The sequence below is a fragment of the Elaeis guineensis genome, chromosome 3 (genome assembly GCF_000442705.2).
Source record: "Elaeis guineensis isolate ETL-2024a chromosome 3, EG11, whole genome shotgun sequence".
Taxonomy (NCBI): Eukaryota; Viridiplantae; Streptophyta; class Magnoliopsida; order Arecales; family Arecaceae; genus Elaeis; species Elaeis guineensis.
Genome location: NC_025995.2, coordinates 122125019 through 122147867, shown reverse-complemented (window position 1 = coordinate 122147867; position 22849 = coordinate 122125019). Strand labels below are relative to the sequence as shown.

Sequence of the window (22849 nt, the reverse complement as noted above, 5' to 3'; positions counted from 1 at the left end):
GAAGGAAAAAAGCTTTGTCAGAATTATGTGGCAAGCAAAAATTCTTCTGAGGAAAAAGGTGACGCGAAGCTTACCTCCACCATTGTCGGGTAGAACCGCGACAACATCTCGGTCACCTGCCGAGACCGTAACGACTGCACGTCGGTGGGGAGGAGGATCCCCTGGCACAACCTCCTCGCAAGGTTGTGGTCGGCCAAGGCCGACGCACCCTCGGGGTAGTATGCGCTGGGGGGCATCGATCTGTCCTCCTCCGAGGGCTCCATCGGGGCTTTCCCCCGATCAGCTGCCCCGACCGATGGGGCTGGCAGCGATGGGACGCTGGAGTTCGACCCGGCGCCCCCCGTTGCGCCAGCAGACGCCTCCAGGTGATGTTCGGCTTCCCGAACGTCGTCCGGCTCCACCCGCACCGGCGAAGCCGCCGACACTCCTTCGGCCGCTTCCTCGGTCGGCCTCTCTCCGACTTGGACAGTCGGAGCCGCGAGGGCTATAATCGGCTCCGACTCTTCGGTCGCCGACGCTTCGACGGTCGGCGGGGCTGGGGTTGGTCTCTTGGAAGGGCGCGAAGGGCCGGCCCCCGACGCTGGCCTCTTCCTCGCGGCGGCAAACTGCCGAATCTCGGCATCCATCAGCCTCATCCTCGGTGGTGTCCCTGCAATGCCGACAAGAGAATTAATGGCTGGGCCAAAAGCCGACCAAAAGACGGACAAAAAGAGAAGCCGGAGGATCGGGCGATACCTATTCGGGGGACCAGACTCAAGCCGGCGTCATAGAGAGCTTGTTCGGTGACAAGCTCCCTCTGCTTCGGTACCGACATGTCCTTCAGTCGGTGGAAGTCCTTTCGGTCGTCCACATCCACCCGACTGTTGTCGTTGGCCTCTGTTCGGGGTATACCCCAACGAGAAGGAAAGCCCCAGGAAGAAGAGGAGGAAACAAAGAAAAACTGGTTCTTCCATCCATGAATGGACGATGGAAGACCAGTTATGAAAGCAAGACCCTTCCGGGGGTTGAAGAGCCACCACCCTCGGGCTTTAGGGTGGGGTCAGAGCACAAAGAAGGCCCGGAAGAGTGAAACACGGGGGTTGGTCGCAAGAGCTGACACAACAGCGCGAAAGAAATGATTAACCGAACAGAGTTCGGCGCCAGTTGCACCGGACAGAGTCCGTAGTAATCAAGCAGATTCCGGACGAACTCCGGAATCGAAAGTCGAAGACCCGCGCGAAGGTCTTCAACGTACAGCGCCAGATCGCCAGGCGGAGGGTTGTTGACCCGACCGCGGCCCCTGGAGCGGAGAGCCGAAACTGCTCCGGGACGCGATAGTGCTCCCGAAGCTGATCGACGTTCGGCCCCGAAAGCGAGGAGACCTCATCTTCCAGAGCCGATCGGGAGTCGTCGGTCGGGTTCCCCGACGAGCTCCCTGAGTCGGTTTCCTGGTCATTATGCAGGGACCGAAAGAGGAGAAAGAGAAGAAAGGAAGGAAGAAGGAAAAGGGGGACCACGAACCGAATGGACCCTCCGCAGGCGAAGAAGAGCTCTGCCCGCGACGACTGAAAAATCGCCCGGACAGAGTTTCCCCAGCGAAATGTTGCAAATGTGGGTCAGGGTCCGGGAGGTCCTATATATATAGGGCCGACCGACGGCCGAGATCCTTCCGCGCCGACCGAAGACCTGCAGATGCGCGACGCGTGGCGCCCACCGGTTGGCGGAAGATTCGGCGCGCCCCGCCCCGGGACGGCCGCACCGCCCGCATTAAATGCCGGAGGGGGCGCCGGCCAACCACCTTGACACGCGGCACGCGGTGCGCGGCCCTGCATTCAATCACCCGCGCCGGTTCGCATTCCCGATGGGACGCCTGACAGTGGCCCTCTCTTCCGCGATCGGCGTCGGATATCCGATCGACTGACGCCGTATCGTCCGGCGCCCGATCTTCTGACACCGACGTAACGACTGACGACGACAAGACGTGGCGTCTGACATCTGACGCCGACGTGACCTCTGACATCGACTGGACGTCCGGATCGCTGGGCATTCATGGGGCGTCTGACATCGGATCATCCGACAGTACGGTCGGATCTACATGTGCGACAAATCCACTCCCAGTCGTCCGGGACTGCTGCCCGAATGGAAGCATCGTCCTGCCCACCACCCGACTTGGGAGTGGAGGGGGGCAACTGTTGGGGAAATCCGCCGACCGACTGCCGGAGGGCCCGACCGCCGGAGGGCCCGATCGCCCGACCGACCGCCGGAGGGCCCGACCGCCCGACCGACGGCCCGGAGGGCCAGACTGTCGGAGGGCCCGACCGCCCGACCAGCTGACGACCCGACCGCCTCCGTCGGACGACTCCGACTGGCCGATAGGCCGACCGACCATCGGTCGGGGCGACCGACCGACGGGAACCATCAGCGGCTAACCGCCAGCTGTCCAACGGCCCGTCGCCGACTGGGGGTATGTCGGGCGTGACCATCCCGACCAGCCGAACCTCAAGGTTCAATGGCCGACTTACATGATGCTCGCCGACCAATGGAGGGGCCCGACACCACTTATCTGGCTACCGACTTTGGGTCGGTCGGCTTCTCCAACCGCCGTACAGCCGCCAGACGTTATCAGCTCTGACACGGACATGCGGCACAGTTACCTAGGGGCATTGTCCCGCCGAGAGCCGGGTCAACCCTGGTGATTAGACGGCTACACGGCGACGTGATGTTTTCACGGCGGCTCTGACAGCCCACAGTGAGTTGACAGTTCCTCACTTGTCCGCGCCATTAATGACGGCGCCATACCTACTCCACTATATATACCGGGGAAGGCAACAGTGCAAGGGATCGATCCGCTCCGTCTCTTCCGCAAACGCAGGCTCGCCCCTCTTTCTCTCTCCCTCTCTCAGAGCTCTCTGTCTTCATTTCACTGTTGCCCAGTCACCTCTCTGACTTGACCGTCGGAGGGTCCCCGCCGGAGTCGCCTTCGGTCAGTACGGACTTCCTTTTGCAGGTGCACGCTTCCCGCGATTGGGCGACGAGGCGATTGGCCGCAACAGGTCGCTTACAGAGTTACAGTGGCCTCAGGTGCAGAATTGGGACGGGCGGATTAGCATGGACGTGATTAATGACACCAAAGTCATCAAACAGCAAATAGACTTCCACCAGTTAAACTCTAGATGGGCCAACATTTGATTAGTTTTCTCTAGGACAGTATCTTGACAATTTGACAACACTAATACCCGTTATGAAGATTTCTTTAAATAATGCTGAGAATGATTAAGATTTAAGAGACAAGGAGGGGGATGAAAAGGATTTTTTTCCCGAGGCAACTCCAACCCCATATGAGCTGTTAATGATGGTGATGCATGCAGAGAGACATCTCTCGATCGAGTGACGTTTTTTTTAATTTTCCATACATTATTGCTCAGTTTTAAAGCTTTATAAGGACATTACAATAAACCATCTTTTCAGTTGTTGTGGAGCGTCTTCTTATGCTTCTCTCATTGTCTTGCATATGTTGAATACATTACGAAATTCATCTTGCGTTGGGAGGAAAAAAAAATTGAGATGCTTTCTTGCTCCTTTCGCTTCGTCTATCACTTTGCATGTCTTTTTGACAAGTTGATACTTGTACCAAACATTTTAAACAATATGACAAAATTTGTCTATACTCATAATCAATGTTTGTACATCATACTTGGTAGCATAGATCAAGAAATTAATGTTTGTTCTCATTATTTTTATTAACATACTTTGTTTGCATGGCTCAAGAATATGGTACTTATTGGTTTCCGATTGATCACTTTTAATGTAGAGGTTGACGTGGAGGTGGGGGTATCAAGGCATACAGTCACGATAGTAAAAAAATTTTGCTACGATATTTTAAAAAATATTTTAATTTTTTTTATTTTTATGTATTTCAGACTATTGGATTAAATATGGATCATTCAGATTTTAAGCCATCAGAAAGGAGAGGAGCGGGAGAGGATGGCGGCGAGGGGTGTGGCACGGAGATGCCAAGGTCGGCGAGGGGTGGTGGCGTGAAGGAGCCACCGGCGCCACCAAAGACAGAAAAGGCACAGGAGGGGGGGTGGGGGTGTGGCACAGACAAGCCGTGGAGAGAGAGAGCGGGGGAGGGGATGGCGTGAAGAACCCTCGAACTGTGAAGAGGGGGGAGGAAGGGTGGAGGAGGGTGGTAGCACGGAGAAGCCACGGGCCGTCGGAGGAGTTGGGAGGGGGGAGGGGCGTCAGAGGCAAAGCTGAAGGTGGAGGATTCGACGGGCGGAGATGCACCAAGGGCACCATGGACGAAGGGCGAAGGATCCATCAGGGGGTGGCGAGGGGCCACGGGCAAGAGAGGGGGGCATAGTGGCGGAGCCGCGTGAGTGGGGCAGCACTGATGGGCAGAGGCGGTGGTGGAGAAAAAGAAAGAAGAAGGAGAAGTGGCACAGGGGAGGAGGGGGGTTTTGTGGGGGCAGCACGAGCACGGGAGGGGTTGGGAGGGTTAGCACAGAAGAGGGAGGAAGACAGCCGAGAAGGGGGCCGTGACACGAGGACAAGAGGGGGGGTTTGTGGGGGCAACACGAGCACCAATGAGGGGGAAAAAGGATGTCGAGAGGAGAAGGGCAGTGGCATGAGCGCTAGGGAGGAGAGGGGAGACCGTGGGGGAGGAGAGGGGGTGGGGTGGCTCGACGCGAAGATGGAATGGGTGGAAGAGGGAAGACGATAAAATTTTTAAAATACCTTTTATAATAAAATATTATAAAAGAGTATCGTAACAAAATCCGATAGTAAAATAAGTACAAGAGATTTATCACCAAAAGAGGAGCATGAGACTCTAACATCGTTTAGTAATAAAAAATAAATAAATACAAATAGAAGGTTTATAATTCGCCATGCGAGTTTGGAGTCTAAAACTTTTGCATCATAAAAAATATGTTGATAATTTTTTGTAGTAAGTATACTCTTTACATGCACTCAAATAAAAAAAAAAAATTATCTATAGATCTTTAAATGGATCCAAAATTACTTTTAAGTTTCTAGACTTTTCAAGTTGAATAAAAAGTTTATGAAATACTAAGAAGTTATTTCTAGTTCCCTACCGTCCACACAGATTCATATTTAAGTTACATGGATTTATGTTCAAGTTACACAAGTTTATATTCAGATTGCATAGGTTACCTAGTTTCAATATCTGGTTACGCACGTTTATATTCAGGTTATACATATATATACTTTGGTTACACAGAAATAACTCTTTAGCATTTCAGAGACTTTTTATTCAACTTGAAAAGTCTAGAGATTTAAAAATAATTTTAGATCTATCTAGAGATCTATAGATAAGTTTTTCAAAATAAAAACTATGATAGAGAGTGTATTTGTAAATGTATTGCAATTTAATTTGATTGATGTGATTTAATAGACCATGGGCAATGCAGGTGCCGAGCTATAATATATTAAATCATTAGAATTTTACATTGTTGCATGTCGACAGTCCATTTCAGCCGCACGAAACACATGGTCACGTTAAGGATTAGCTTTCTTATTCGTATATTGATGCTCTTGTTAATGGAAGCTATGAGAATTCGTGGGTCTAGTGGACAAGGAAAATTGGCATACAAAAATGTATGCTTGCCTTCCTTGTGGATTAAAGTACATATCAAAGTGATACGCAATTTGCTATCCCTTCGGTTCTCTCCCTTCCTTTCTTCCTCCCACGCAATTAATGGGTATCCATCAATCCCTTTCTTTTATATATATATATATAGAGAGAGAGAGAGAGAGACCCTTTCATCCGGTCATGCAAATTTCTCGGAGGGGGGGAGGCAAATAGCCTAATCTCATGGTTACATCGACATTAACAGAAACCTCCTTTTTATTGTGAGTACTAACAGAAAACTTTAGTAGCGAGGTAGGAAATTAGAAGCTTCCACAACCAGCATCGGTTCCGATGTCAAGTTATTTGTCAGCACATTTTAGTGAAGAATATCACCATTTGTCAGCACATGAGTTATTACTTGACACCACCACCATTTGGCTATAAGAGCCCTCCGTTATACTACGTCAAGCTTCCATCAAGAGCTAGATATCTCAGAATCCAGTTGTTCGAATTCTTCTAGAGGCAAAAAGGAAACAAGAATTATGACAGCAGACATACCGACTTTATATATATAAAGGAAGGAAAAAATTCATCTAAATTTACTAACAAAAAATAAAGTACAAAAGTAAAGTGTGAATAACAGAAGAAATACCGACTTCATAACAAAGAAGATGCGGTGATTTAGATAAGAAAGATCAACGTCATAGAAATTAGGTGGAGAGACTGATTAAATGACCGGATATGAGGCCAAACAGCGTGGGTGGGTGGCAGGGAGGGGTGGTTGGGCCACGGGCATCCCCTCCTTGAAATGTCCGCAGGGACACGCGTCTTGCAAGTCTAAGCTGTAATGGGACCTCTGCTCCATGGTAGGTTACCCCTTCCGTACAGATAGGGACAGCCATCCAACCCTTCGAAAGAAAAAAAAAAAAAAAAAAAAAACGAATAGAATTCTCTATAATGGAGTATGGTCGTAATAATTAAGAAAGGAATTATCTAATGTCATCGAATGCTGCTGTTTTGGTGCGATCTTCTAATTTTAACATTATCCAACAAGCCTAATAATTTTTCAACTTGCTTGTGATTTAGTTGAGGCAGAAATCTTACTCAGAGTTAGCTTAACCTCACATCTTAGTTCTTGTACTGTTCATTCTCTAATCTTGTCTTTCCAAATTATCGTGATCATGGTTTGACATTGGTATATTTTTATTAAATTTTTTTTTAAAAAAATATTCTTTTATAGAGTCACCTACCCATGCTTATATTGGATGATCAATTAATTCACAATGTAACGGCTCTGCGCCATGCATTGGAAGCTTCATTCTTTGCAACAAGGTTGGGTGGGATGACCAATGAACATTGAAAATCTTCTTTAAAAGCTAGTTTAGGTGTTCCATCAATGTATTAGAAGTGATCATTATGCATGAAACACAAGTTTCAAAGATGTGGGTAATGCACAATGTAGTGAGCCTAACCAATCTTGTGGCTACTAAATTTAGTTGATTTTGACATTTGCCTTCTTGGATCAATGAGATATTATTCTGAGGCAGATTTTAGTCGCTTGTTTGTTTGGATCCTCCCCTCCTCTATAAGTGTGTAGGGTTTTGTGTCCCACATGAAGAGCCTAATTTCACAGATTGCAATTTAATATTTTACTATAGTTTTACTCAACAGAAGAAAATATAACCTTCATGCTCTGATGGAACCTTATAAGACCTACTAAACAAATTGATTGGTTAACTCAAAGTTTTGTTTGGCTCGAAAAGCAAGTAGCCACATTTGTATCATTTGCTTAATTAACAAAATATGTTATAAAATATTATGCAAAATTATTGGAAGGTATGGTGGGCACTTTAACCACAACTGGACCTCTTTGATTATATAATGGAATGTTATTTTCCAATGGATGCCAACAATCAAATATTGGCCATTCATGATGCAGTGGATCGTCTATACATGGACCATCCAAAGGATTGCATCTGCTATGTTTAAAATTATAGGCTCAAAGCCAATTACTTTCCGTAATTGTATTCATCAATACATCCAATCTAGCTTCCTGAACTTAAATGATATAGTTGTTACTGTCTTAATTTCTTCATTTCTGCAATCTAGCACCTTCCCTTTTTTTCTTTTTTCATAAATAGTGTGAATTACTATAAAAACTAGTTATATTTACTAATACATAATCAAAAAGGACTCATAGGATTTTTCTACATTCGGTTGGTTTCTTAAAAAGAAGACACATGATCTAGACTCTATGCTTTTTTCTGAAGTCCAAAAAATCTATTTTTCATATTTCATTTAACTATTGAATTCAAAAATTAATAGATACATGTATATAATTTTGTAAATGATTCAAATTTTTTTCTAAAGAAATGCCTTGCATGTGCTTTAGTTTTGTGTCACTCGGTAGTGGGCCTCTTTGTATATATATAATTATATATTTTTAAAGATAATTACTAATTGCTACTCATCTTTTATTATAATTATCACACTGCGATCTGTCGGTGTGAGTTAAACATGTGACAAATAGCCGCATATTTAATAAAGCTTGGTCTTGTAAATGTGCAAGACATATCATTAAATTTTTTTTTCTAGAAAAAATACAACAATGAATTAATTATATCAAATTCAAAAATTTTAAAAGATTCTACCATAAATTCCAACATTAATAGTTCCATAATATTAAGCAAAGATAATCTAAGATACCACTCTAAATTATTAAAAATATCATAAACAATATCTTTGCATTGTATAAATTAAGATCAAATAATAAAAAAATAAAAAAACTACTTTGAACCTTCATCTATTCAGCACTCAACCCATAGCACTATTTCTCAATATTTGAAAAACGACAAAAAGATGAATAGCGAGCTAACAGGCTAATAAGATATCTCAACACGTTCGGTTGAATCATACATTTAATAATAATTAGAGAAGTAATAGTCACAGCAATAAAATGCTTACCTTGTGATAGGATTCCGAAAGAAACCAATTCTCCTATAAATATGTTACCGGCGATCAAGTCTACTGATTGGGCCTATATCATAGTAAGACTAGAGAATAACACTAAAATCAATCCATATCAATTTCAAAACTAATTTTCCAGGCATATATTAATCATAAAGCTTTCAAATATAAATTTCCAATGTCATCGGAGGTTTTACAGCCACCGCTGGGAGAGAAGGGTGGAAACAAGAGATGGATCCTTGCAGCAAAACTGAAATTTCCGTGAGGAGAAGCGAATTAGTTTGGAGAGACGTACCTTTCGCCGCTAATAGGCCTTCCTATATGGTCTTTAATTATTACACTAGCTCCCCTCTTCCAATAGTTACTCAAAACAGTGCCATCACTTAGGATTTCGTACCGAAATAAAGGAGTCTTTCTCATCTATGTATTTTGATATGTACCTATTCGGCGAATGTCCAAGTTGATTGGTATAATGTTCTTCAGCAAATGCCCAATTCCTCCTCTTTGGTTCTCCCCACTCCTTTCTGCCACATTCCATATCGAACGCATGCTGGGGTCAACCAGGCCGCGCCAGAAACGAGTCTCTAGCCATCAAGGACTTGCTGCCAATTTGGTGGTTGCAAGTCCATGTTTTGGAACGTACCGTGCACCAAATGGTGGTGCACCGGATCGATCACCACCGTTTGTTTCTATGAGTCCCAACATCAAGCTCTTTTCTCGATCCACTGCTACATGGTGATGGATGTAACTTGTCATAGCAGGCACTTTTTTTAATTCGAAATTTTGAATTTTCGAACCTCTGCGACAAATGGACTGGGAGTTGCCTCGTTGGCCGTGACGTTTTGGTTTTCTACTTTACCATTTACCAATGTCGTAACACGTACCATCTCCGGGGCGACTCCGCCTGTACCAAAACCGGTTGTCTTGCGCGGTTAATGCCGGTTCCAAGTATCCTCAGATTGAACTTTACGCGCTTCGCAAGGAAAGAAAAAAAAAAAAAGAGAGAGAGAGAGTATTATTGATGGAAATAGAAAAAAAAAAAAAAAAAAAAAAAAGTAAAAACGCTTGGATTACGTTTTCCCGTGAGGATGGGGAGCGGGTCCAACACCCCAACATCAAAAAATTCGCTTTCGCCCGTCGCGCATTTAAACCGCCCTGCGGACCTGCTCTCACTTCACACTTCTCGGTCCCTTGCTTCCCTCTCTCTCTCTCTCTAGCTTCTCTCTCTCTCTTCTCTTTCTTACTGATTGAATGGTATCAACGCTTCTCCAGCGGCGAAGGAGGAGGATTACGGAGATATAATAAATATCACAATCGTCATATAAGCCGTGCGACCTCTATTTCTCTTTTCTCTCCGTTCTCCTTCCTCTTCCTCTTCCTTCTCTCCATTTTTCGTTCTTTGTTCCCTTTTGAAATACGGAGGTATATACCACATATAGAAGGAAAAAGGAGAGTCAGGGAGAACCCATTGGCTGGTAAATGGGTTCCGAGAGCGTAATGAGCGACGGCGGTGGCCACTGGCTGTCGGCGGTTCTGATGGTGGCGCTAATGGTGGCACTCTTCTCTTCGGGAGACGCCGCAGTGTCTTATGACCACAGGGCCGTCATTATCAACGGGCAGAGGAGGATCCTCATCTCTGGTTCCATTCACTACCCCAGGAGCACTCCCGATGTGAGGCCTGTTCGAGTTTTTTTTCCTCTTTTGGGGAATGTGGCTCCTTGGTGCCTCACATTTTGGCTGTTTTGGGAGTTTTCTGCCCTTTTCTGGTGGGTTTTTTTGGTAAAAATATGATTTTGTTCCCTTGTGTGGTTTCCAGATGTGGCCGGATCTTATCCAGAAGGCCAAAGATGGAGGCTTGGATGTCATACAGACTTATGTCTTCTGGAACGGGCACGAGCCGTTCCCTGGCCAGGTTTGGAACCCGTAGAACCTTTCGTCCCCTCCCCTTCTTCTAAAAATTTTAGATTTTTCTTTATCAAGAATTTTTTCTTTCGTTTGGCTGAGAGTGTTATTTGTCGACCATAATTTTTTTTTTCTTTTCTGTTGAATTTTTGGCAGTATTATTTTGAGGGGAGGTATGACCTTGTTCGCTTCGTCAAACTGGTAAAGCAGGCCGGCCTCTACGTTAATCTTCGAATTGGCCCCTATGTTTGTGCGGAATGGAATTTTGGGTAATCTAGATTTATTGCCAAAAAAAGAATTTTTTTTTTTCTTTGTTTAATAGCTGTAGAATAGGACTTGTATGCAATACATTTGGAATCTAAGTTAATGTCTTGTTTATAATCGTATGACAGGGGATTTCCTATTTGGCTCAAATATGTCCCGGGAATCAGCTTCAGGACAGACAATGGGCCTTTCAAGGTAAGAATTTTATCAAAAAAAAAAAAAAAAAAACAGTTTTAGCTAGTTAAAACCATATACCCTTGTGTTTTCACTTGGTTGCTTATCATGGAACAATCAATGTGGTCTTCAACAAGGCGGCCATGGAGAAATTCACAGCGAAGATTGTCTCCATGATGAAGGCCGAAGGGCTATTCGAATGGCAGGGTGGTCCAATTATCCTCTCTCAGGTATCTCTAATCCTGTCTTGAGGTCTTGCATTGTTTTATTTTTCCTATTTGTACCAGAGGAAAATGATGCATTTATAGAACAGCTGGATTTCTACTGAGTTCTCTCCGTTTTCTGCCTGTGTTTAAATTGTGCAGGTGGAGAATGAGTTTGGGCCAATGGAATATAATGGTGGAGCTGCTGCCAGGGTTTATGCGAACTGGGCTGCTCAAATGGCAGTCAGTCTGAAAACTGGTGTGCCATGGGTCATGTGCAAACAAGATGATGCCCCTGATCCAGTGGTAAGCTCTCATCCATCATTTCTTCCTCAGTTGTGTATGACACCCTTATTCCATACAAAGTATCACCAACCACCGGTATACAAGCATTTTTTCACTTTCATGCGCCGCACTTTTTTTTTCCTACTTTTATGCCATTGTATATGACTCTAGTTTTGGCATTCCTTTCCATGTCCTGTTTTATTCACACATCAAATTTTCTGGTTTATATCGACCAATCATGCCAACTGAAGTGGTGTCGTTGGATGTATATGGTGTCGTATTCATTCCATCTGTAGCTCTGACAACCAAATACGAGGCTGAGAATCTGCATTTTACTGGATATGGTTCTAGATCTTTTAATTTACAAGTAAATGCTTTGTTACTTCTTACTTGTTTTTCTTCCCTATACCTTTCATAACCACTTGTTCGAACCTGGCAGATAAATACTTGCAATGGCTTTTATTGTGATGACTTTTCTCCAAACAAGCCTTATAAACCCATGATCTGGACTGAAGCTTGGACCGGATGGTATTTCCTCTAGCTGCTAATCCGTTCTCAACTTTTTTTTTTTCCCTCTTTTCTTTTGAAGAAAAATTTCTCCTTGGCTGTCCATGTTTTTTCTTCTGATTTCACCTGTAATTCGTACAGCATTGGTCATTCAGGAGCCTTTCTTAATCAGTTGTACTTTTTTCAAAAATGTTTTGTGATTGCAGGTTCACAGCTTTTGGAGGTCCAGTTCCCCGCCGACCGGTTGAGGACTTGGCCTTTGCTGTTGCACGGTTTATACAGAAAGGTGGATCATTCGTCAACTACTATATGGTGAGAACTAATATTGGAAACCAGTTGGTTAAATTTGTAGTGCCTTACACTCTGAAACAAAACAATTCATATGTTTTCATCACTTCCAGTATCATGGAGGGACAAACTTTGGCCGGACAGCTGGTGGCCCTTTCATTGCAACTAGCTATGAATATGATGCTCCAATTGATGAATATGGTATGCAGAACTTGCTTTCCTATTCTATGTGCACATTCATTACTACTTGTTTTCAGAACCATCTTTCTGCAGTGTGAGTGAAATCATCCTATCAGACATGAAATATAAGCTGTTTATAGATTTCATGCTTTGCATATTGAGTACATGTTTATTTACTTTTCGCTAAAACTTTCCAGTTAATGGTGCAACACTCTTACATCAACAAATGAGATGCTTATGTCCTTTGAATGGATGATTGTTGAGAAATAACAATATATCTCTGTACTTCTAGGGCAGTTCTGGCTATCTGCATAAAGCTAGTATATCTGATTAATCAACAGGACATTTCTTTTTATATCTGTAGATGAGCTTCCTTGAAGTTATCCAAATACCGTATCGATATCTTAAACAAGATTAGTCTGTGTCTTTGACACTGCATATTTTCACTTATGCTCTGTTTCACGTCCAATTTTATACACTATGTTCCTTATCTGGTATTGACTTCACCGTTCTCTTTCCCAGGTCTTTTAAGAGAACCAAAATGGGGCCATTTGAGAGACTTGCATAAAGCTATCAAATTGTGTGAACCGGCTTTGGTTTCGGGTGATCCCACAGTGACGTCACTTGGAAGTTATCATGAGGTTTATTTCCTATATTGTTCTGCACTAACAAAACTATTCAAGTGGTTCAGAGCTAACTCCACTATTATTTCTTTTCAGGCACATGTTTTCCAGTCAAAGTCAGGAGCTTGCGCTGCATTCCTTTCCAATTATAACCCTAGTTCTTATGGAAGGGTAACTTTCAATGGAATGCACCATGATCTTCCACCATGGTCCATCACAATACTCCCTGACTGCAGAACTGCAGTTTTCAATACTGCGAGGGTGAGAAAGACTTAAGATGATTGAGTCATTTTGCTTATGTTCAAATTCCTTCTGTTGCACATCGGACGCACATCTCTCTCATAAAACTCCGCCTTTTTTTGCTGAGGGAGTTCATATCATGCAACATGTTTGGTTCTGTAGAAAAATATTTTGGTCTGCTTTGTCAATTTGCCTGAGAACTGGTTCTAGGTTCTGCTTGCTAACTCGATTAGAAATTTGGAGTTGTGATTTACATGATGCTTTTACATGGTCATTGTGCAGGTTGGAGCTCAATCCTCGCAGATGAAAATGGAACTGGTCGGAGGATTTTCTTGGGAGTCATATAATGAAGACATCAACTCCCTTGATTCAGATGCGTTCACGAAAGATGGATTGCTTGAGCAGATAAGTATGACATGGGATCGTTCAGACTACTTGTGGTACACGACATAGTGAGTAGCTGATTTTTCATTACCTTCTCTGAAATCTTCATGAGCAGCTCTTGTTCTGTTAATGCTAGACTATACATCTTTTTGCCTACCTTAACTATCTTCTTATATCAGTGTCAACATAGGCCAGGATGAACAATTTCTGAAAAATGGCAATTATCCAGTCCTCAGTGTGCTATCAGCTGGTCATGGTATGCATGTTTTCGTCAATGGACGACCGGAAGGTAGATAGCTCTGGTCTATATAGAATATTTATAGAATAACAGGTCATTGAAAAATAAACCTATTCTTTGCTGAAGTCTGGTCCTTGAAAAGAATGCTTTTGTTTTTTAATTTGGCAGGAAATGTTTATGGTGGTCTAGACAGTCCAAAGCTGACATATAGTAGAAATGTTAAGTTGTGGGCGGGCAGCAACAAGATCTCCATTCTAAGTGTAGCTGTTGGGCTTCCTGTAAGTTACACTTTATCTGAACCTGTCTAGAACAATCAAAGTTTCACACAAATTTGATGATTTTGTTTTTGCTTTTCTGATTTTTTTTAGAATGTCGGGGACCATTTTGAGACTTGGAATGCTGGTGTTCTTGGTCCGGTAACCTTGGATGGTCTTAACGAGGGAAAGAGAGATCTTTCAAGGGAGAAATGGACTTACCAGGTTAGCCAACTTGAGTTTCTTAAGTGCTATTCATTACAACTCGTAACTTCATAACTTCATGCAGGTTGGTTTGAAAGGAGAAGCTCTGAGCCTTCATTCCCTCAGTGGAAGTTCTTCTGTTGAATGGGGAGGGGCATCTAATATGCAGCCGTTAACATGGTACAAGGTTAGGTCTGCAGTCAATTCGGCTGTTGTTTATTTGAGATGAAGTTTATCCTTCCTCGTTAGCCATAAAAAGGAAAAAAAAAATATATTTTTCATTTATGTCAAAGATTGATAAAAAAATTCTCTTCTGCTGACATTCTTGCGATGTTCGTACCCTCCAGACTTTGTTCAATGCACCATCTGGGAATGAGCCATTGGCTCTAGATATGAGGAGCATGGGGAAAGGTCAAATATGGATTAATGGGGAGAGCATTGGTCGGTATTGGCCTGCCTATAAGGCATATGGTTCTTGTGGTGGGTGCGATTACCGTGGAACATACAACGAGAAAAAATGTCAAACCAATTGTGGGGAGCCCTCTCAAAGATGGTAAGCGACCAGTCTCCCACCAATACGACAGCAGGTATTTCAAAGTCGCATGCTTATGAAATCAAACTGATAGACTGCCCTTACAAACCTCAGGTACCATGTCCCTCGCTCTTGGCTAAACCCAACTGGGAACCTGTTGGTTGTGCTTGAAGAGTGGGGTGGTGATCCAACTGGAATTTCTATGGTAAAAAGAAAAGTTGGAAGTGTCTGTGCTGAAATTTTTGAATGGCAGCCTTCGGCTAGAAACTGGAAAACCAAAGGCTACGGTAGACCAAAAGCACATTTATCTTGTCCTCCTGGACAGAAGATGTCAAAAATAAAATTTGCTAGCTTTGGCACTCCACAAGGGGTGTGCGGAAGTTTCTCAGAAGGAAGCTGTCATGCCTTTCATTCATATGATGCTTTCCAGAAGGTAAATCTCTGTCCCGCACATCCTGAACATCTATGGATTCAATGTTGAGACTATTTTTGAATTCAGTACATTGATGCATTTGTGTGATTTATTGTTGCGTTTGTTCTCTGATATCTTCTAGAACTTAACACAGGAGAGTCTATTGCAGAACTGTATTGGCCAGCAATGGTGCTCGGTTGTTGTTGCTCCTCAAATGTTTGGAGGAGACCCATGCCCTGGAATTATGAAGAAGCTTGCGGTCGAGGCCATCTGTCAATAACTGCCTGCAAAATATGGATCAAGTTGAAACAAAGAAGATGATACCATATTCTTCTTTGTTATATATATACCTTAATACAGGTCAATAGAGTTTCATCTCAATTGTAGACATTCAAAATTTGGAGGCTATTACTACTGGCTATCAGTGGAGTTGCAGTAACTGCGACACATTGACAAGTAAGGTATTGCCTGTTTAAGTTGGAGGAGAAAATAATCAATATAGATAGCCCAGATTATGGGGATGGCCGGTCAAAAATATAGAAAAGATTGGAGGGACTTGGCATGGGATTGGGGTGCACATCTGACCCTACATATATTTTGAGTCCATTCCGTTATGCAAGTGAAAGGGTCATTATTTAAGCAATTCAACCGGCTTGGTTGGACTGCTGTCTTTCAGTCTTGTGAGAACAAACCGTTGTGCTATTCTTCATACTGTTGAAATTTGTAAGAGTGTCGATCCATAATAAATTATTGTTGTTCCATTTCCTTTTTGTCCCACTACTTTGAAGAGCTTTACTGGGTTCATACGTGCTCATGTGAAGGGTCAATGTGGATCTCAATCTGAACATGAATTGAGTAAAACTACATTTTTTTTTTCTTTTCCCGATGTTTATGCTATAGATCCTTAAATGTTATCAAAATTTTTATGAAGATATCCACATAGGTCGGTTTGTCCTGTTATATTCACGATCAGAAGGTACTGGATTTTTTTTTTGGATGGGTCTTGAAAAGGAGAAGGCAGGCTGGAGTGCAAGGTAAAGCGTGAATGACCGACCGCAGAAAATGTGGTTGTACTGATGGGCATACAAAAAAGGGTACAAGATATCTAGAGAGGATTGTTACCTGTGGTGGGCATACAAAAAAGGGTACAAGATATCTAGAGAGGATTGTTACCTGTGGTGGTTGCGCAAGAAACAATTAACAGGATCAGGTAAATTCTAGTTGGGGAAGAGGGGTGCTCTTATGCAGCCTTTAAGGAATTTAGTTGTGGTAGGTTAGATGTCACCCTTTTCATGGCCCTATAACATAGACATTGGGCAATCAAAAACATTTCCAAAGTTTAAAAAAAGTAGTAACTAGAAGTAAGCATTATGTTATTTACCTCGCTAGGACCACCACAACTTGTCGCAGAGTATGCATGGTTTTAGGGACCACTGGCTTATGGCTATATATATATATATATATATATATATATAATGTTTTGAACTGAACTATCAGGGGGCCCTCCATACAAAATAAGGGCACAAAATTAGTCTTCATTTGGTGGTTGAGAAATCAAGAAAAAAGAGTGCATTAATGGATGCAGGAACGGTGGGAAGATCTCTCTCTTCTTTGCTCCCTCAAGGCTTCGGCCTTGGAGTGCTCCACGGCCGTAATGTTGGCGAGGGAGAGGTTGGTAGCCTGTGGCTTTCCAAGAATCCATGCAACCTGGGCATTTTGGATGCTCTTCCAAACAGAAAATAAAAAAAGGCATCCTACTTGGTACGACTCTATAATACTGGTAGTTGGTGCCAAGCTGGAATTTTTTAATTTATCCTCAAAATAATTTATCTACTTTCTTGAAGTGGGTAACAATATTGTCGTTGGTTTTGACCTGTTGTTCCCTCTTTTGGCCCTCAGACCCCACATAACGCAAACGCCAAAAAAAAAAAAAATAAATAAATAAACACTGAAAATATTCGTTCAAAACTCCATGTTATTAGACGTAGATGTGACTGGGCCTGCCTATTGCATTAAGCCACTGATTTGATTCTAAATGCTCTCACACCACCCCACACGCACACCCACCTTGTACGTGCATGCATGCACACAAATAGATCATTTGAAGAACACTGGACATGGCTAGACTATATATAAAAAACACTCGGAGCGTTTTTAGGCAGTGGTTTGCCATTTGAATGTGGCTCAACTTGATAATTGAAATCTAGAACGGGTGGATTTCATGACCCTATGTTCATTAAGCCTGCTAATAAGTGGGCTCGACCTGATATATTTGGGCTGGCCCGGAGATGAATTTGGTATAGGTTATGGAGAACTTGTCATAGTCAGAACACCAGCCTGCCAGAATTGATGTGCCTATTAATTTTCAAATGCTATTATTTAAACTCTTAAACTAGACCCGGTTCTTCAAAATTAAAAATAATATATCTTAAAATGATTTCATCGTAGTCCCAGAACAAACGATGTCCATCACGCAAGTATCATATCCATTCATACTGCACTAATTTGTTTCTACATTTGATGGAATATTTTATTCATGAAATATGCTTGCTCAGGAAAACTTGCTGTAGTCAAATGCATGGAAATCGTAGACGGATTGGGGCAAGGCCTGAACCAGATAATTGTTGACCATACGGCAGCGATTGCCAACTAAATTAGTCCACACCTTCTAACACCATTTAAATATCAAAAAGTTTTGTTCTATTTGTTTCCTGTTTTCAGATTCTGTACAGCAGGTTTATATGAAAGAAGTTGATGTTGTTCATTCATGGCTCTCAACTAGCTAATAAGCTGCCACTTGGGCTGGCTTAACCAAGAGGCAACGCAACCAATTTGTAATACTCATGAAGTTATGCTTAAACATTAACAGATTTGGTCTAATTTTTCGGTCATTGGGTTGCCGGAAGCAATCTAAACACTCGCGTATAATATAAACCCTCGTCATGCAGTTGAACTAGTTCCGGTACCCAAGTTGCCGAGACTAGCTAACCCAAAATGACCCATGGGCACAGCAATTGTTTCTTACTCCAGTCCAAGTAGTTCGAATGGGCTCAGGACCTCCTACTGTTTAAGAGTGGAGCAGTCTGTTCCCCTTCTATGAATCTTCCTCCACTCCCTCTCTCTCTCCCAAGGAATTAATTGGTATGATTTGTGATGTACTAACCAGAATTATGAGAGAATGCTTGCACCCACCCCATGCTTCAGCCTTCTGCCAGAGGCTACTCTCTGGGGAGGAGGACTGCCTGCCTACCCTTCCACCAGGAGTTGATATCTGATGAATTGATTTTGATGGAACCAGTGTTTATGCTGTTCCAGCATTTACTGAATCAGGTTATTCCAGCATGCACTGACCAGGATGCCAAGGGCATAAATATTTAGCTGAAGATCTATTGGCAATTACAACGCATGTTTACCAACAAATGAGCAATGGTTGGAAGACATATTGTCATCTCTGGAGCTTTTAGGTTAATTGACTGACTAATGAATGCCGAAAGAATTAAGAAATTGCTGAACTACCATTTCTAATCAAAATCTTGAAATGAATCTTCCGATTAGAATTTTGATTTATATTAATAAGATGTTCTCTTTTTTATGGAAGCCAACTATTATTTATTGTGCAATCGATTTACTTGGCCAACTATTAATGATGTGAAAATCCAGGCAAGCAATATGTTAATTAGTTACTGTCAGAGATTAAAAAGAGATCTGATGCTGAATATTAAACTGTATATGGTGCAAATTCTTCTGCATTTGGTAACGACCCACACATTGTCTTTTGTGTTCCTCTTTTCTTTTACTGTTACCTAACATGGTCTCATCCATCACTCTATCTGAATCAACACATTAGTTGTCAAACTGATTTTACAACATGGATAATGAGTTTGCAGCAATAAAAAAAAAGGGAAAAAACATGTATATTGCCAACATGGTATGACCAGTGAAGGAATGGTATAATCTTTTGTTATTCATATGGTAGGCAATAACATTATACTATAAAAAGAATATCTTAGAAGAGAGATTAGTTAGCAAGATAAAAGGGATGAGTAATAAAAACCTCAATAAAAATTACACAATAAAAAGAAAGGAATATTCTTGATATTGTTCCAAAATTCTCTTGAAAGCTGGTGGCTTTTTTTGATTTCATAGAATGGACCACTCATTTATATTATGATGACCAGCATAAGCAATAGGAGTATGGAGAGTTGCTTGTTAAGAAGAATCCAATCATTTCTCTCCTTGCAAGCAGCCTAGATCATCGCCATGAACAACATAAGAACAATATGCTGAAATACCTTCTAAAAACATGAGAAATACGTTCTTTTAACCCAGATAGAATATCCTTGGAACGAATGCAAGAACCACTAAGAGCTTGAAGTTGACATGGCTGGAGGGAAGATTCAAATTATCGTCACTCTTTTGCCAGGCTCCCCTTTTCCTGTGAGTATGGCATATTCTGTTTCATTGTTAAATGGGGAATAGAAAAGATAACTCTGGCCAGATAAAAAATTGTTACCTCAGTCATGATCATGTTGATGGCCCAGCAGAAGTGAGATATACTGTCGTGAAGAATCTGAGATTTGGATCAAATATAGTTAATATAGTCAAATATTGAAGTAGGATTTGGGTTCATCTTGGTATCTAAATAAAATTCTCCTTGCTTCCCTTCCAGTCAAAAAAAAAAGAGTTCCACTTTTGGTAGATTTGAACTCACATATTATTCCAGTCAAAAGCACAACCGAGGGGGTCTTTGGACTAGAACTACGAGCCCTCTCCATTTGGCAGTCCCAAATTCCCTTTTGCTGATAAAATATTAGGACCATCCATCGTAAGACTGCAAACTTTCTAAAGAGTCTATATCAAGTCAATCTAAATTTCTACGTAGCAGTTAGGTAGTTGAATCTAAAGATTATGGCAGTTCAAAAGTTTGGCAGGGCGGGCTTACGACACTACCACACTAGCGATGACCACATAAATATTATTTTATCATTCAACCTGATATGTACCACAGTACCAGTAACTTTTGAGCATGTGTTTTCATATATTTGCTGGTATGATTTATTCAATTTTTTTTTTTCAAACAAGAAAAACAGCAGAGAGACAAACATGGTATTTATATTAATCAATCTAGTAAAACACAGAAAAACAATAGATAGTAAGATGCTGTCCATGGATTGCTAACTCAAAAACAGAATCTACACACTACCAATATCACTCTAGTATTTAGAAAACACTGGTTCACAGATTACAAATGCATCTATCCTTCAGCAGCTACGATATCACCACAAACTTTAGGAGGAAGATTTTTCTTATTCAGCAGCAATACCAAGCAGCCTAGTCCCGCTACTGTAATCACACAAGCATCTCCTTTATGTTTTGGAACCTAGCGATCTTGTCTGAAAACTTGGTGGTGGTATAGTAATTGAGGTAGTCTTCGAAACGGTAGCAGCTTGGATAAACCAGCCTCGAAGCCGGGGAAATCACGGCATTAGCGCCAGGATTATAGAATGTGGCAATGGATAACCGGCTCCCGTTTTTGTCAGCAAGGACACGGTGCCGAACACTCTTGTAGATGCCATTGCTCACCACCTCCACTTGATCACCAAGGTTCACAAAGATTCTGTAACCCTCTGTTGGAGGTATTGCCACCCACTCCCCGTCTTTTAAGAACTCAAGACCTGGGACCTGGTCATCCTGGAGCAATAGGATGATTCCACCAGCATCAGTGTGGCCTCGGAGCCCCATTACCATCTCTGGGTCAGAGCATTTTGGGTACTTCGCCACCTTTGTTCCAACAAATGGCTCAGAGAATGCCTTCTTCAAGTAATCCTTTTCCAGTCCAAGGTTCTCGCTCAGAAGTTCTGCAAGCCTTTCAGCCAACTTGATCAATTGCGCAACGAATTCCTGCATTGCTTCACTGCATGAACAAGTGTAGTGTTAAATCGAAAGTTTTAATATGATGACCAATAAGAACAAGCTGGCTTTTTTTCCCAGAAGGGGGCTTTAGAGTTTTGAGTAATATAATTTTATTTTTAATTCTGATTTCTTTCTGAGATGCAACATTCTACCAGAGACTCACCGAAGTGGTTCAGGAATGTCGTTGATGTTGGAGTCCGGTTGATGGCGATAGAAGAAGCTGCACTCCCAGTCTACTTCAGAGGCTTTGATATTAGGCCCCAATTCTTTTGCCAGCTCTGAACTGTAGAAGCTTTCCTTCATGCTCTCCTCGTAGTGCTGGTTCACCAATGCCTTGACCTTATCCATAAGGCTCTCATCAACCCCATGGTTTTCGAGCTGCCATGCAGTCATCGATGCAAAATTATCCCAACACGACTATATAAAAAAACGTTTTTTTTTTTCTGTTTTTTTTTAATGGAAAGCAGTCTAAGGAGCCATGAGATCATAAAATCGTAAAAATTAAAAGAAAACAAGAAGTCCCACTTCTCCTCCACTTACCCAAAAGAACCCCCACTTCTCGCATGCCTCGTGGAGAAGTGACATTGTTTCGCTTTTCCTCACTCCCTCCATCTCTCCTAGGTTGATTACCGGGATCTCCATTCCTCCAACGCTACTTAGTTTCTCTAGAGATATTCTAAATCTATAGCCACTCTTCTCAAGCCAACTTAACGCACTTAAAGAACACACCCCGAAACCATATTTATAGTAGCGTATCAAGCATCTCAAGGCAATAAAATAACTAGGAGTAGGAATGAAGCAGTAGAGTTGAAGGGAAATGCATCTGCTTGCTTTTGATCGGGGTATAATTATGTCAAGGTAATGATGTCCAGGTACTTTTCACCATTGACATGTGATCTGGAATTTTTTTTTCCTTTTAACTTTTCCCAAGTTTCTTTGAAATCAATCTAATCTTCGCCTTTGCCTCCTACTCCCATGTGGACCGTTCTTTGTCTGTACTCATCGAAAATGGACGTGTGACCGTCATTTAAATGGAAATTTGACAAACCTAATCCATGTACTACTCTTTTCCTCCCATTGTTTGTTCCTGGACTTGTACTACTCAATAATTTACCGCTTTAATGCTCGGTGTCCCATCTGCAAACCGGGGGAAGGCCAGGAAACTCCTTCTGGTTTTCCGGTGGGCGGCATAAAACTCCATTGTTGACTGCACCCACGGGAAATCTGACGCTCGGACGCAATGGCCAATGTTGCGTGTTGCCGCCCTTATCCGTTCTCACATGGGATTGTGCTTTTGTTATTGGATTTTGTTAAGCCGTGCAAATCTTAGAGTTTCCCTTAGGTTCTGAAGCTGAGAGTATCGTGCAAAATCTTATATATTAATGCTAGCTCTTTACCTGCTGAGACCTATTGGCTGCTGAAGTCAATCAGAAATAATAATTGCATTCAACTTCAAGTTATTGTTGTTCTTTTAATGAGTACGTCTCGAGCTTGTCCCCCTTTGGCGCTGCTGGGTGCCTCATGTCGGCAACTGAAATTGTCATAGATCTTGCTTATATTTCCTCTAGATTCGCTATGTTGTTTTTTTTGCTGCTTTGGGCAAAATCAAAGTCCGAGTTTCCATGTTTCATCATCAGCACTACTATTGTATAACAGTGTTTCTAATTGACATGGATATAAGTTGCTCGCTTTTCCCTATCTCAT

At 42.4% G+C, this 22849-nt stretch overlaps 2 protein-coding genes across 3 annotated transcripts; one reads left to right on the top strand and one right to left on the bottom strand.

Moving 5' to 3' along the window:
- Positions 1 to 9735: 9735 nt before the first annotated feature.
- LOC105040419 (beta-galactosidase) lies at positions 9736 to 15993 on the top strand. Of its 2 annotated transcripts, none has more exons than XM_010916926.4 (19): positions 9736 to 10213; positions 10359 to 10454; positions 10601 to 10713; positions 10837 to 10903; positions 11020 to 11112; positions 11248 to 11391; positions 11810 to 11898; positions 12084 to 12189; positions 12279 to 12366; positions 12868 to 12986; positions 13065 to 13229; positions 13491 to 13660; positions 13772 to 13881; positions 13999 to 14108; positions 14199 to 14309; positions 14374 to 14475; positions 14636 to 14841; positions 14935 to 15253; positions 15387 to 15993. In XM_010916926.4, the coding sequence occupies exons 1-19, from the start codon at positions 10022 to 10024 to the stop codon at positions 15510 to 15512; spliced, it is 2526 nt and encodes an 841-aa protein (XP_010915228.1). In that variant the 5' UTR covers positions 9736 to 10021; the 3' UTR covers positions 15513 to 15993. The 2 variants fall into 2 exon arrangements, with proteins under 2 accessions (XP_010915228.1, XP_010915229.1); XM_010916927.4 differs by having other exon boundaries at positions 9737 to 10213; positions 15402 to 15993.
- A 4339-nt stretch (positions 15994 to 20332) lies between these two features.
- On the bottom strand, positions 20333 to 21903 carry LOC105040421 (1-aminocyclopropane-1-carboxylate oxidase 1). Its single transcript, XM_010916928.4, has 3 exons — positions 21686 to 21903; positions 21309 to 21523; positions 20333 to 21146 (listed from the first exon to the last, which is right to left on the bottom strand). Exons 1-3 carry the CDS (start codon positions 21785 to 21787, stop codon positions 20582 to 20584), a joined length of 882 nt encoding a protein of 293 aa, XP_010915230.1. The 5' UTR covers positions 21788 to 21903; the 3' UTR covers positions 20333 to 20581.
- Positions 21904 to 22849: the final 946 nt, after the last annotated feature.